Source organism: Plasmodium vivax, chromosome 14, assembly GCF_000002415.2.
Source record: "Plasmodium vivax chromosome 14, whole genome shotgun sequence".
Lineage (NCBI taxonomy): Eukaryota > Apicomplexa > Aconoidasida > Haemosporida > Plasmodiidae > Plasmodium > Plasmodium vivax.
Genome location: NC_009919.1, coordinates 349,960 through 364,283, shown reverse-complemented (window position 1 = coordinate 364,283; position 14,324 = coordinate 349,960). Strand labels below are relative to the sequence as shown.

The 14,324-nt window shown below is 40.6% G+C and overlaps 5 protein-coding genes across 5 annotated transcripts, besides 9 other annotated features; 4 read left to right on the top strand and 1 right to left on the bottom strand.

The window, feature by feature from the left end:
* Positions 1-104: 104 nt before the first annotated feature.
* PVX_122185 (exosomal 3'-5' exoribonuclease complex subunit, putative) lies at positions 105-1,740 on the top strand. The gene is made up of 4 exons (XM_001616950.1): positions 105-917; positions 1,234-1,318; positions 1,440-1,567; positions 1,601-1,740. Exons 1-3 carry the CDS (start codon positions 319-321, stop codon positions 1,488-1,490), a joined length of 735 nt encoding a protein of 244 aa, XP_001617000.1. The 5' UTR covers positions 105-318; the 3' UTR covers positions 1,491-1,567; positions 1,601-1,740.
* Positions 1,741-1,988: 248 nt separating this feature from the next.
* PVX_122180 (U1A small nuclear ribonucleoprotein, putative) lies at positions 1,989-3,920 on the bottom strand (the record flags this gene model as incomplete). Its single annotated transcript, XM_001616949.1, has 1 exon — positions 1,989-3,920. Exon 1 carries the CDS (start codon positions 3,501-3,503, stop codon positions 1,989-1,991), a length of 1,515 nt encoding a protein of 504 aa, XP_001616999.1. The 5' UTR covers positions 3,504-3,920.
* Positions 2,491-2,521: a microsatellite.
* Positions 3,196-3,216: a microsatellite.
* Positions 3,921-5,032: 1,112 nt separating the features above from the next.
* On the top strand, positions 5,033-6,259 carry PVX_122175 (hypothetical protein, conserved; the record flags this gene model as incomplete). Its single annotated transcript, XM_001616948.1, has 1 exon — positions 5,033-6,259. The coding sequence occupies one exon, from the start codon at positions 5,033-5,035 to the stop codon at positions 6,257-6,259; it is 1,227 nt and encodes a 408-aa protein (XP_001616998.1).
* Positions 5,985-6,008: a microsatellite.
* Positions 6,260-7,837: 1,578 nt separating the features above from the next.
* Positions 7,838-9,478, top strand: PVX_122170 (hypothetical protein, conserved; the record flags this gene model as incomplete). Its single annotated transcript, XM_001616947.1, has 3 exons — positions 7,838-8,233; positions 8,332-8,388; positions 8,558-9,478. Exon 3 carries the CDS (start codon positions 8,561-8,563, stop codon positions 9,476-9,478), a length of 918 nt encoding a protein of 305 aa, XP_001616997.1. The 5' UTR covers positions 7,838-8,233; positions 8,332-8,388; positions 8,558-8,560.
* Positions 8,502-8,523: a microsatellite.
* Positions 9,479-9,614: 136 nt separating the features above from the next.
* Positions 9,615-9,635: a microsatellite.
* Positions 9,636-10,597: 962 nt separating this feature from the next.
* Positions 10,598-10,618: a microsatellite.
* A 340-nt stretch (positions 10,619-10,958) lies between these two features.
* Positions 10,959-10,989: a microsatellite.
* Positions 10,990-12,684: 1,695 nt separating this feature from the next.
* Positions 12,685-14,214, top strand: PVX_122165 (hypothetical protein, conserved; the record flags this gene model as incomplete). Its single annotated transcript, XM_001616946.1, has 2 exons — positions 12,685-13,556; positions 13,803-14,214. The coding sequence occupies 2 exons, from the start codon at positions 12,685-12,687 to the stop codon at positions 14,212-14,214; spliced, it is 1,284 nt and encodes a 427-aa protein (XP_001616996.1).
* Positions 13,649-13,703: a microsatellite.
* Positions 14,095-14,120: a microsatellite.
* Positions 14,215-14,324: the final 110 nt, after the last annotated feature.

Genomic DNA, 14,324 nt, shown 5'->3' with positions numbered 1-14,324 from the left:
CAGCATCCATTTTGACGCATGAATTTTTTCCTTTTCGAAAAATTTGCTACTCCGTGTTGGCTACTTTATTGCTGGTCTGCTTTGGCCAAATTGATTATTTTTTTTCCCCCAAATAGAAAGTATAGCAACCGAACGGTGGTGAAAAAAAGGAAAAGAAGTGCTTTTTTTGTGGAAAAATTTTACAGGCCAAGCGAAATTAAAAACGCGAAGAGAAAAAGGCACACGAGTGTTCGGCACACTTGCTCACATGTTAAAATACCCTTCGAAGCAGCCTGCATTGTACCAACTCCCTTTTTTTAGCACTTACGCAACGGCGCAATGGAAGATGGGGTCATCATAAGTGGGGATTACATCCAGATGGAGAAAGACAAAGTAAAGAGAATAAACGAACACAACTTCGAGCAGGTGCATGACGTCGAAAGTGACAACTTATACCGAAGTAAATGCTCAGGCATTTTATTAAAAACGCCATACTATCCCTACAAATATGACATTATGAATACGAGCTATAAGTACATGCCCAAGGTAGGCGACCTGGTGATAGGCATAGTGAAATCGAAAAAATTGGATTACTATCAGATGGATATTAACTGTAATTGTGAATGCATCATACACAAAATTGAAAGTTTTAAATATGCCACGAAGAACAGTTTCCCTAATTTGGCCAATGGCACACTACTCTACATGATTGTGGAGAAAATAAATTTGGATAATAACAGCGTTGTGGCTAGCTGCATCAATTCGTCTGACGTAAAGTCGTGGATCAATTATGAGAATTATTTGGGCGAGCTGGTCGATGGGTATATGTTCCCCGTTAGCATTTCCTACGCCAAGAGTTTGATTGGCGACAAGTGCTACCTTTTGGATTTGATTGGCGCAGACGTCAGTTATGAAGTGGCGGTCGGCCACAACGGGCGGTGAGTAGAAGTGCGCAGCTGTGGTTAGCGGTTTTGTGCTGCGGTTAGCGGTTTTGTGCTGCGGTTAGCAGTTTTGTGCAGTGTTTAGCGGTTTTATGCTACGTTTAGCGGTTTTATGCTACGTTTAGCGGTTTTATGCTACGTTTAGCGGTTTTATGCTACGTTTAGCGGTTTTATGCTACTTTATGCTGCTTTGCGCTGCCATGTTCCGTTCGGGCCGCCTCACTCGCTTGGACGCACACGCCATAAAAACTGACGCATGCGCATACCCCCCGCATCTCGTTAACTCCTCCCCCTTCGGAACTTTTCCCCTCAGGGTGTGGGTTAAAACGGACGACCCTCGCGAAACCAACATGATACACACCGCATTGAAGTACTCATTTGGGAAGACCAAAGCGCAGGTGGGTTTTGCTTTCTCTCATTTCAGACACATCTGCTGTGCTTTATTTTTCCCAGAATGGAGCATTCCCATTCTGAATTTTAACCTTATAAAACTTTTTTTGAATTTATTTTATTTTTCAGATGGATGTGCTGTGGAAGTCTATTTACAACTTAGGCAAAAGGGACACTTAAAAAAAAGGAAGAAAACGGCAAGCAAGGGCGTATGCGAAGGGGTATGCGAAGGGGTATGCGAAGGGGTATGCGAAGGGGTATGTGAAGGTACATGCAAAGGCGTATCGAAGGCGTATCGAAGGCGTATCGAAGGCACGGGGGATCCCCCGCTGGGGGGTATTCTCCGTTGGCCGCCTTATCTTTTGGCGTAGGATATTTTTAACCGCGATCCCTGGAGCTCGTAATTTTGCAAAGCTGCAAATGGGAAGGGGGGGGAAGTGCAAAAATGAGATAACTGTTGAATGAACGTGAGGCGCCTCTCAGAGCGGGGGCACACAATTGACACTCGAAGCGGACTTGCAACATATGCGGGCATTTCTTTGCAGCCATATGTTATACGCATCCGAGTTGCTTCTTTTTTTTTCGTATTAATAGCGCTTTAAATTAATGCAACAGTTGAGCACTGCTTCTTCCTTTTTGAGCGTGCCAACGTGTTGCCACGCACGCACGAGAGCACGCTTAACTTAGCTCGGGGAGCCTCGCGCGGCCCAGCCCAGCGCACCCCTCGGCCCTACCTTTCATCGCATACGTTGCTGCCGCCTCGTCGGAGTAGTCCACGAAGGCGACGTTCCTCTGGGGAATAATTCTGGCCTCGATAAAGCCGGAAAACTTTTTAAACAAATCATTGAAGGCTTGTGTGTTCACATTCTCCACGACATTTTCGACAAACAAAATTTTGCAAGCCACAACGATGTTACTTTGCATGGGGGCAAATGGGTTCATAGGGTAGAAAGGAGAAGGTTGCTGGTACATATTGTTGTTATGGTTTGTAAAGTCTTCACCTTTTTTTTTGTTCTTTTCCTCGTACGCCTTGGCCTGAGCCTTGGCAATTAGAGCTTGTTTATCTATTTGACTTAAGTCGATTTTTTTTCTTTTTTCTAATTCGTTATTTTGCATAATTCGGAAATTATTCATTTGCATTTCTATAAAATTTCTCTGCATCATTTCGAAGATTTCTTTCTGCTTCCGTTCTCTCTCGAGGATTTGTTTTGGCTTTTTGGGTTCTTTGGATCTTTCGACAAAGGTACCATCTCTCTTTGAGTGCACATCACTTTTGTTATGAGAGTAATTTATCTGCATGATTTTTCCAAATAGAACAAATCCTTGTAGGGCATTTAGCGCTTTCGTTGAGCTTTCGACGTTGTCATACACAACCCATGCTTGTCCTTTTCTCCAAAATGATTTCATAACAACCAGGTCTTCGATTACCCCATACTGCTTAAATAAATCTTTTAAATTTTTTTTCATTTCGTCTATTTTGATTCTGTCATTTAGGTTTTTTACGTACAAGGTTTCATTTGGGGGTATACTAGGATCGGCTGTAATGACTTTATTGTATTTCAGGTGCTTCATATACGCTTTGCTGTTCATGTAGTGCATAGGGTTGTTAAACATCATGGGGTTTGGTTGCCCTGGGAACATGGGCATGCGTAGCGGATTCGTCATCATGTCATTGCTGTTTGGAAACATGTTCATGGGTGGGTTCATATTCATTGGGAATTTGCCGTTAAAGTTTTTTCCACCAGGCATCATCATCGCGTTGTTCTGCATATTCTGCATGTTCTGCATGTTGTAGAGCATGCTGGGGTTGTACATGGCGTTGTTCATTTGGTTCATCAGGCCCCCAGCGGGGATGCCTGCACTGTTCAGGCTGTCACCTTGGTTTCTCGCCTCCCCTGCGTCGCCACTAACATTTTCACCATTCGCGTTTGCTTCGATATTCGGTTCGTTGCTCCCCTCGGCATGCCCATCGGGGGAGTTCAACTTATCGGTGTCATCATTCGGGCCTCCATCATAATTGGGGGGGTGCTCACCAAAGTTGCCATTTGGCACATTATCATTTGTGGTGCTGTTTCTTTCATGTAGCTCGTCAACTGCGGAAGAAACGTCGTTCTGGTTGTATGTGGACTCATCCGGGTTGTCGTTATTCGGTTCATTATCGCCCGGCTGGTTTGTCGCACTGCTATGATTCATATTGATCGAGGTGTCATTTCACACCGATTTTTTTTTTTTTTTTTTTTGTTTTTCCCTAAATGGTTTCTATGGGCCGTTGTAGGGGCTGCTTCCCTTTGGGGGTCTTTTTTTTCAGGGCTTCCTCTTTACAGTACGGTCATGTTACACTTTGCAGTGTTTTTCTGAAGCTGCTTCCGGCCACAGGGCGGTATGCATATGGGCAAACATGCGCCTAACCATTAGTACATGCGGCCTGCGTGTAGCTTACAAGCGATCGCCTACCCCTGTGTGGTCTCCAGCTGCAGGCCATGAGCAGAAGAGGGTCAAGCTAGTGCATCGTAAAAATATGCCTCTAAGGTGTTGTACAGAGGTGGGCCGACTATCAAAAGTATATGGCTCTAAAATGGAAAAGGGCACGAACGGGGACCCTTGCGGTGGAAAAATTGAATTTAATTTTATCCCATAAAGGAGAAAAAAAAAAAAAAAAAAAAAAAGCGTCACCAGGAGATGTACAATAAATGCGCGCGAGGCGCAGCACCATATTCATTTCTGCCGCCAATTAGGGGTCCGGCATATGACCGTGTATAAATCGCCGGTGAAAAAAAAAAAAAATTCATTCAGCAGCAGTTCGCAGCTATCGTATCCACGTTAATGTAATGAGTATATTATATATATGTGCCCATCCGTATGTATGCGCTTATGTACATTTTTAAATGTGAGAGTTTGCCAACATATGGACCCATCATTTGACCCTATTTTGTGAGTTATGTTCACATTTTTATCAGATACTTGAGCGGTGAAATGACGTGAAGGAAAGGGATGCCTCACGTTTTTTCCTCACTGTATGCGGAGTTATTATATGCCGTTTGGGCAGCGTTCCGCTCTCCGCTTGGTTAATTTGTGCAATTTTTTCGTGATTTGGGGCGATTCCCCCCTTCTGCAGGTTAGCGGAGGTAAGAGGCGAATGCTGTGGTGTAGCCCACCAGACGTGCATACATGTCCACTTAGTTGACCACTATTCGTTTATGCACGTATGTCTGTTTGGCGAACGAGTGACCGGCTGATTGGGGAGTCCGTTTTGGGAAATCTGCTCTGCACATGCACAGATGCAGGCGAATCCCGATGTGAGGTCCACATTTTGACAATTCAGACGTGGAGCGGCGTGCAAGAAGTTCGAACTGGCAGGCGTGTGGGGAGACCACAAACGTAAGTGATCATACGGGGGGTCTCAGAAAAGCAGCGTTTGGTCGGAGAGGGAGTCATTCCAATGAAGTTTGATGGCCATTTTGTAAATTGAAAGCTTTTGCGCAGCTGAGCTGGTTCTCCACTTCGCCGCTTCAGCGATTTGCCACTTCAGCGATTTGCCACTCCACCGCTTCCCCACTTCACCGCTTCCCCACTTCACCGCTTCCCCACTTCACCGCTTCCCCACTTCACCGCTTCCCCACTTCACCGCTTCCCCACTTCACCGCTTCCCCACTTCACCGCTTCCCCACTTCACCGCTTCCCCACTTCACCGCTTCCCCACTTCACCGCTTCCCCACTCCACCATGTCGGGCGAACTAACGAACAGCGACTTCCGCCTCATTTTTGACAACTACGAAAAGGAAAAGAAGGAAAGGGAAAACAACTTGCTGCTGAAGGAGCAGAAGAAGTTGAAGAGAAAGCAGAAATATTTAACCAAAAAAAAAAAAAGTGAAGAAAAGGAAGAGCAAAAATATAGAGACAGAGCGGAAGAAAGGAGAAAAGGAATCGTAAAAGATGTTAAGGATGCAAGTGTGCTATATGACAATGCGAATAACACAATTGATGAGTCGAAATTTATGGGAGGAGATACGGAACATACCCATTTGGTTAAAGGGCTTGACTATTTACTTTTAAACAAAGTAAGAAACAAATTAATTGACAAAATAAGCTCAGAAAAGGAAAAATTAAAAGCAAAAAAAACGAGTGATGGGCGGATAGCCAACAAAATACCAACTTTTTCCAACGAAGAATCGAGGCACATTTTTAAATATTTTTTTCTGTATGAACATCCACATCATATACATTTTAAAAAAAAAATTGGGAACATTTATGACAACATAATGAATAACATGAAATTTAAAAATTACAACAAAAATATTTACTCTGTTAATTATAAATACAACATCAATATGGAGGTGGAAAAAAACGACGTGCCTATCAGGTATATATACAAGGTGGAAGACGTTAAGGTGAATTATACTTACCATTTGAAGGCCCCCGTTTTGGACGAAATAGGCGTATGTTTTAAGTGGCACATGGAAAATAAGAAGAAAAAAAAAAGTGAAAGATTGCCCAAGAGACCTCTAACAACTAGCCTTTTTCAGCAGGAACGGAATTTTGAGCTTGCCGAGGAGGACGACGATGACATTGACATTTTTAAGAACGATGCGGCTAGCGGTGACGCCAAAGGGGCGAGCAGCGCAGAGGAGGGGAAGAAGAACGACGAGGATGATGACGATGATGGTAGTGATGATGATGAAGCTGCTGATGATGATAGTGATGATGATGATGATGGTGGTGGCAGCTCAAATGCCAGTGGCGCGCAGACGGAGCAACGCGAAAAAGACGAAAATGAAGAGACACGACTGGATAAAGGCGATGGTATAAACTTGTTCTATTCTGGAAAAGTGCCCCATAAAGGGAAGAGCAAAACTGAAAATGAGAGTAACAAAAATAGCCTAACTGGAAACGTTTTTAAGGACACATATGATGAGTGCTATCCGGGTTATAGGAAGAGCGGCTTTTTTTAGTGTACCCCTGTGGTTTCCCCCACAGCTTATTCTTTTTTTCTTATCCTTTTTTTTTGTAATTTTTTTAACACATTTGAGGTTAGAAGAAGGGGAAAGGTGTCATAAGTTTTTATATTCGTTGAATAACATTAGCGAGGAAGAACGGTAAACAAGAAAAGGGACATGATGACCGAGTTATGCGCAGTTATAAGCAGAATTCTTTAAGGAGAAACGTTTGCATCCCCCTGGATGTGCACAAGCAGTGGGTATAAAGCCTGTGGCGATGTAGTTGCGTGGTCAATTTTGTACTGGACAGGGGCTTTAATGGCGAATAAATGGAAGTGAATTATGTGCCGCTCCCGCGTCATATTTTGCCACGAAAAGCATTTCGATGTTAGCTCTTTTCATAATAATGAGCAGTTTTATTCATCCAGGGGCGCCGAGGTTCTTTCTCGTATGCGTTTAAGGAATGATGAAAAAGTGGACCCCCCCCCCCCCCCCGGTACTAATGGGGATCCCATTTGAAGGGTGCAGCGAGGAAGGATTTGTATAGCCCCACGAAGCCATGCAGATATGCGCGCATGAATACAGACAGGTACATTAACCGATGGCATAAAACACGGCATCCGTCTACCTCCGTGTGGCCAACATTTGTTTGTGTGTTATTTTAAATTAAAGGTTTTTTTTTTTGTTTTTTGTTCGAATTGGTGCCTTTTTTACATTTTTCATATTTTATCTATCCTCATTTGAGAAACGCAAAAAAAAAAAAAAAAAAAAGGGTATATAAAATGCCCAATTTGAAGTTTTGTGGAGGTCTAATTTTTTCCTTTATGGAGCGAATACCGCGCCGAATTGAGGTTGCTCTATATTCGTCTTACTCTTTACGTAAGTTCTTCTAATTCAACGAGTACGTACAAAGGGGACAACAAATGACCGTTCGATTGGCGGAAAAAAAAAAACGACGCGTAGTGGGGTATTCCGTCTGGGACGTTAAAAAGGTAATAACGGCACCATGTGCTATTTTTATCAGAATGTAGGACGGCGAAAAGAGCCATATCATTTGTTACCTATCCAATTGTAGATCGCAAAGATGGGGAAAATAATAGTACTAAGCGTCAGAATGCCTAAATAGAATAGGCATTTAATCTGATCACACTTATGCACTGATCAAATGGTTGGTTAACTGCTAAAACAGGAAAGAAATGTGAGAAGAAACAAAAAAAAAAAAAAAGGAAAATGAAAAAAATGAAGAGACGGGAAGAAAAAGCTAAAATGTATTAAGTAAGCGCGTTACAAAATGAAGCATTATCGAATGGCTCATCAGTTGGAATAAATTTCTTTAATTTTTTCAAATGCTGCATAATAACCGCGTAGTGCCTTTTCTCATTTTTTTTGCGAACATGTAAATGCGCGCATTCATCAGTGACGTTCCGCGAAAAGGAGGCAGTTAAAAGAAAAATGCAAAACGCAAAATGCACGTTTAAAAAAAGAGGTACATAATAAATTTTTTTTTTTTTTTTAATACGCCAAATTGAACGCATTGATCGCGTTTTTTCATAAATATCATGACATTGTTTTAACATTTCATTTTAAAATATTGTATTTATAAATTATGCAACTACGGCGGCACTGTTTTGATTCTTCACAGGTAAGCCACTCTCGTGTATGTTTTTACCCCTTTGCGTGAAGGAAGTCTGTTTTGTATTTTGTACCATTTAACGAAAAAAAAAAAAAAAAAACAATATATATATAAAGTAAAATACGCAAAAAATAGGCAGGGACGTGAAAAATTCGAAGTATAGAGAACAATTAAGGTAACTACATTTGCGTGACTATCTTTTTTTTTTAAATTGACAAGTTCATACTTAAAAAATAGAGCCTTTTCAACATCATACGCAGAAATAACAGGCGTTATATGTTTAGCAAATACGTTATAGGAGCCACATAACCACTACGTACATATAATATGTTGCATGGCGAACGAAGCGCATACATGTAAGTGTGGCCCCCCTACCCCATGCGATTAGATTACCATTAAAATAACTCCGCTTTTGATTAACTTTGCCTGTTTTTTTAATCCATGAATAATTCAGTACGATAGCCCACTTTTAAAAGGCGCCCTTAGGTTTTTTCTCATTTTTTATAAATTAGTAACACTAAGTACAATGTTAGCACTTTTGTGTGAAACGATGAATTAATGCACGTTTGTTGCTTTGCATGTGTGTTGTACATACGCCCTTGTGCATGCGCACTCGCACTCGCCAACAACACCCATACATCTATGCACTTGCATGACAATGTTTTGAATGAACAAATTAGAAAATGCTAGGAAAAAGGAAACTTGGTGAAGCCCAAAAACAAAAAAAGAAAAAAAAATGGATCGAAGAATTGGATGACGATTCAGAAGAAATTGATTTAGACTGCCTAAACAATTTGGAAGAGGAGGAAAGGGCCGATTTGGAAAAAGAGGACGAGGAGGTGAATCAGGAGGAGGAAAAAAATGACGCATCCAGCATGGCTGTAGTAGGTGGTGGTGATGAAGCTGTCACCGAGAATGGAAATAATAAAAAGAAAAAAAGATACGACTGGATGAGTAGTGACGATGAAGATATATCCAGCGAGGAGGATGAGGAAGAAGAGGAGGTGGAATTAGAGGAAAAGGGAAAAGAAAAGGAGCAAGAACAGGGCGGAGAGAAAACATATAGCAGTGGTGGAACCCACTTGAAACCTGACAACGCTGCTGAGCAGCAAGGTACACGTTCTAGACATAGCAGTGAGGTGAAAGGAGGGGGAGAAAACGGAAATGTAGGGTACCATCCGAATGGTACGAAATATGATACTTATAATGGTCATGGGAAGCGCGGAAATATACGTAAAATCCCCATTGATGAAAGGAGGAGCCATAGTGACGATGGCCCCGTCGAAATTATTGAAAATATAAATAAATATTCAATTAACCCTTTAGACATCAAACTGGAAGAAATCGAGCACCTAGTAACGTACGTATACTTTAACAACATTCATTTTAGTTGCGTTACGGAGCATTTGGTGGAGTTTTTAGAAAACTTCACGAAAAACAAAATTTTGCAAATTAATTCAGATAAGTCAACAAATCATACGATTATATACAAGTATGATGAAAGAAAGAATGACACAGTTTTGATCAATAAATTTCCGCATTATGGGAAGTTATTTGTTCATGTGAAAAATTATCAAGTAATTATTTCGAAAAAATTGTAGTTCTTATAAACAAGTTTCGCAATCGTTCCATTCCGTCGAAATGGATGAAATGCAAATTTTAATCTCACTTTAAATTTAAAGCCATGCATATGCTGTGTGTATATGTAAATGCGCGTGCTGCGAGCACGTGCGTTTATACATTTTTTCCCTCTTATGAGAAAAATAAAATCCTCCTTTTTTTTTTTGTATTTTTTTCTGTGTTTTAAACAAAAAGGATGTTCTGAGGCTGCTTAAACTGAATGAAACCCAATTCATGGGGAGAATCATAAAGTAGTTTGCCCGTTTATGTGTTCCTGTTTTGTTTTTATTTTTCAGTGGCATCTTGCATGTTGTTTTTGTTAATTTGTTAAAGTTGGATTGATTTTTGCTGTTATATTTTTATTGCAAGTGCTAATATAAATAAATTTTTTTTTTTCCTTTTTTTTTATCTTTTCGCCCAAGATCCGCACAAGCGTATAAAAAGAAAAACAGTTTTTTCATTTTGCAAGCACCAGCACACTACAAGTAAGGAAAGACGGCTGCTTTTTCGCACATGTTTGTTGCATCAGTTGTTAATATGTACATATGTATATGCATATATTTATATATGCACATGTGTGGATTTATTTTTATGTGCCTGTTTCTTTTTTCCAAATTGTGCCCCCCCCATTGTTCACCCCGGCTGACATATTTTCCCCAATTTTACTCCCCCACCACAGGTATTTCATCCAAGTTGTGGCCAGCGAAAAAAACAAGAATAGTATGAACTATGTGTGGATGAGATAGCAGAATAGTGTATACACATGTGTGTTACATTTATGCACGTATGTACGTATGTGCTTATTACGTATATATAATACGTTTATGCGTGCACACATGTATGTACGTGCTATGGAGCTCGTCACTTTTGTGACCAAACCAGGCAAAACACGCCTTTCCCCCAAAGGACGCTCCTTGGGAGATTATCTAATTTGTATATCATATTATTTTGCACACAAATTAGCCGTTGTGTGCTTATAAATGTATACCTCCCCTTTTTTTTTTTTGTTAATTTTAAAGAAAAAAAGAAACGAGGAGGACATTAAATTAACCCGCTTTTAAAATTTGCCTTCGGTTATACCTTTTCGTTTTTTTTTTTTTTTTTTTTTTACTCTTCTTTTCAAATTGTATATTATATCATGTTAATGTACATTTTATTTTGTTTTAATTTTTTTTTTTTTTTTACAAGTAAAAAACAATTTTTTAAATTAAAAGGATAAAAGATTGATAAAAAAGGTTTTTCTCACGAATGTAACTTTTCCATTCCGTTGAGAATAAATTTTGCTTGATTGTTTTGCTTTTTTGCCTTTTTGGCGGTCTCTACGTTCGCCCGTTGAAGTTCCGGGGGGGGATGTGTACACTGGTTTGCCAAAAGGTCTTCCACCAAGTGACAGAAAAGTGCGACAATTGAGCGGTTAAGCGGTAAAGCGGCTTTGCGTGGACACGCATTTCCCCGCAATGCGCATACAATGTATAATAATACGCATGTGCGTTCGGTCGATTCGATTCCCTGTTGGGTTTTACTTCGCTATACTCGCTTCCATCTGACATTTTTTTTTTGTTCCCTCTGACATTCTCACACGACTTTTGCTCACATAAAATGAATGGTATCGATTTATGTCCCCGGATGGCGATTACGGACATAAATAAATGTGCATGCACTTCAGACAGAATTTGCATACGTTACAGCATTGAGATGAGGAATCTCCCACGTAGGTTGGGGTGGAAAATAGTGGAGCGGTGAAATGGTAAGCGGTGAAATGGTAAGCGGTGAAATGGTAAGCGGTGAAATGGTAAAGCGGTAAAATGGCAAAATGGCTGAAAAGGATTTTACGCTCGAGTGAAATTTTTTACGAGGAACTGTTCGCTTCCACTCGAAGGGCATTAACTAACGCGTTTTTAAAAAATGTTAATAAGCTTTGGGGATTTTTTTATTAGTCCTTTTTGTATTCTTATCCAACACTACATACACGTGTAAGCATAAAAAAGTTCATTGCGAAATGCGCGCAAGCTATCTTGTGCTTCGTGTCATTTAGTTGGTACACACCTATATAAGATTGGCATTCCTGCGCGAATGTCATATTGCTTGCGAGGTCGACTAATGCGCGTATGTTTAGCCTAGGCATGCCTGCTAGCGCGCTTAGGCCGTTCAATGCCTATCTGTTCACATGCCTAAGCTGTTCATATGCCTAAACTGTTCACGTGCCTAATCTGTTCACGCGCGGATACCTTTTTCAGGTATGCGTTTATTCCCATACGCACGTATGCATGCGCAGCCATCACGTAAGTCACGCATCCGCGCACATATGCATGACGATGCGTTCGCGGCTAAGCGCCATGCGAGCATGAGCGGCGACACTGTACATACATTTTTTTATTTTTTTTTTTATTTTTCCCAGCGAGGTAGATAGTGAACTGTGTTTTTACTTTTCGAATGCGAAACGCTGTAATTAGGGGAGATAATCAGAAGAGGGGCGCTAGCATATACATACGCGCTGACATACATGCTGACATACATGCTTACGTACGTGCTTACGTACGAGCATACGTACATTCCTACCTACGTTTATGCAAACAGCATATGAACGTTTGTGCAATTTTATGGAATTTAATTTTTCCCCTTGTTTTAAATTTCAAAAATAGCACATGTGAAGTTTGATATTTTTACAAAGTCATAATTTGATCACCCTCCTTTTCGTCTTTAAGATTTTGTTTTTTTGCTTTTTTTTTTTTTTTTAGTGATATATTTTAAACATAAAAACAATGGCAAATGATAGTGGAATTAGCGTTATTTCCAAAATTGTGGAATCCGAGCAGAAGAGCCAGGTAAGGAGCGAAAGGAGCGTAAGGAGCGGCGCCGATGTTAATGAGTGTGGCGCTGTTGTATACCGCCGTCCCCCGCGTGTACGCAGGGAGGGGCGTGCCTGTTGTTTTACCCACATGTGAGCCTAAACTGATGTGTAGTAGCGTGCAGATGAGCTCGCCTACGTCGGCTATGCGATCCGCACGAGCACTTCTGATTCAGGGCGATAAGAACAAAACGATGGACATGGAGAGAAATCCTTACGCACACACTGCGCAGGGGGATCTATGCGTCCATCCGTGCAAAGCGCATGAACCCACTTCGCCATTGAACTACCGCCACCCCACTACCTACGCAGATACTACACGATTCCATTCTAAATAAGATGCCATGTTACGACAAATATGAAGAGATAAACATTTTGTCCTCAGAGGATGTGGAGTTGTTAAAAAAATTTCACGCATTTAACAAAAAAGAAAAGTTCGATTATTTTAAGGAAAATAACACAGTTGTGACGGTATTGTTCAATTGTTTGCAAACAGATTTTAATGTTCATTTAATTCAGTACGTATTAACGATATTTTATGAAATTATAAGAAATGATGGGAGTTCTTATAGCTACATTTTAAGCATACTAAATGACAAAAGTGTATACTCATATTTGATGAAATTGTGTACGCATAATGACACGTACATAGCAGACAAGAGTTCTTTCCTTTTGTCGGGGAGCTTTTGCTACAACAGTAATAATAATTACTTCACAGAGACGGAGATAAAAGACTTTATTTTAAAAATTGATTTTTTTAACGTATCAGAGGAAGGGAAAATGGATATATATATAAACATATTAAAAATAGATGACTACAGAAAGGATATATACGAGTTGGAGCAATTTCTCACAATAATTAATAAAAATTTGGACTTAAGTAATAATAATGCCAATAAGCAATACAAATCTGTTTTCTGCGTTTGGCTACTTACCTTTAAGGATAACTTTATTAAAAAATTATATAAAAATAACATCATTTCTGTTGTAATTAATTTGTTTAAAAAATGCCGAGTCGAAAAGATATTGCGAGTTTCACTCAACATTATTAAAAATATAATGCACATGGACGATTGCTTCGAAATTATTGTCGACAATAATATCATTCAAACGCTGACTGTGTTGCAGTATGACAAGTGGAGAGACAACGACATTTATGATACGATAGTTCAGCTCCTCCACAAGTTGGATCAGCGCGTGAAGAACTACAGGTGGGTTGTCCCCTCAGTTTGCGCTCCACATGTGTGTGTGGAATGCGCATCAGTTATAAGCGCGCGAATATTTGTGAGCAAACGGGTAGACATATGGCCCGCCTTAGGCAATTTGTTTACCCAATTGGTTGGCCCTCATCACGTGCAAAGCGGGCCACCCTTTATACATAAAACTGGCAAAATCGCTACTGTAAGTGTGAACTCCATTTCATTTTTCTCATCCCCGGTGCTTCCCCCTCTTCGCAGCAACTTCGAACGATACTGCCACGAACTTTCAAAGGGAAAGCTAAAATGGTCCGTTTTGCACACCGAAAAGTTTTGGCTCGAAAATGTCATGCAGTTCGAAAGAGATGAATTTAAAGCTATACAGCAATTAGCAGATATAATAAAAAGCTATGCACATAACATAGCACAGAAGAGTGACTCCATGGAGCTGAAGGAGGAAGTAGACGGAGTGACCGTGGCAGTGGCTTGTTTTGACATTGGCGAGTTCGCGAGGCTCTACCCGAATGGAAAGAAAATTTGTCAGAAATTTAGAATAAAGGAAAACGTCATGATTTTAATTGCAACGAAGGACAGAGACATTGTGAGGGAAGCTCTTCTTTGTGCGCAGAAAATTATGTTGAACAATTGGCAGAGCATATCGAATGCCAAGTGAAGGAGGGGTAGAATTGGGGTGGAGTAACGTACAAATTGGTGCCCTCAGTGGAATGTACGAGTGTGTGCGAAGGGGCGCGACAGTGCGCAGCAGTGTAGACTTATGCATAC

Bases quoted from the DNA above. Each gene is read 5' to 3' on its own strand.
- PVX_122185 (XM_001616950.1), top strand. From the start codon at position 319: ATGGAAGATGGGGTCATCATAAGTGGGGATTACATCCAGATGGAGAAA. The intron at 918-1,233 runs GTGAGTAGAAGT...TTTTCCCCTCAG, and splicing joins GCGGTCGGCCACAACGGGCG to GGTGTGGGTTAAAACGGACG. The intron at 1,319-1,439 runs GTGGGTTTTGCT...TTTATTTTTCAG, and splicing joins TTGGGAAGACCAAAGCGCAG to ATGGATGTGCTGTGGAAGTC.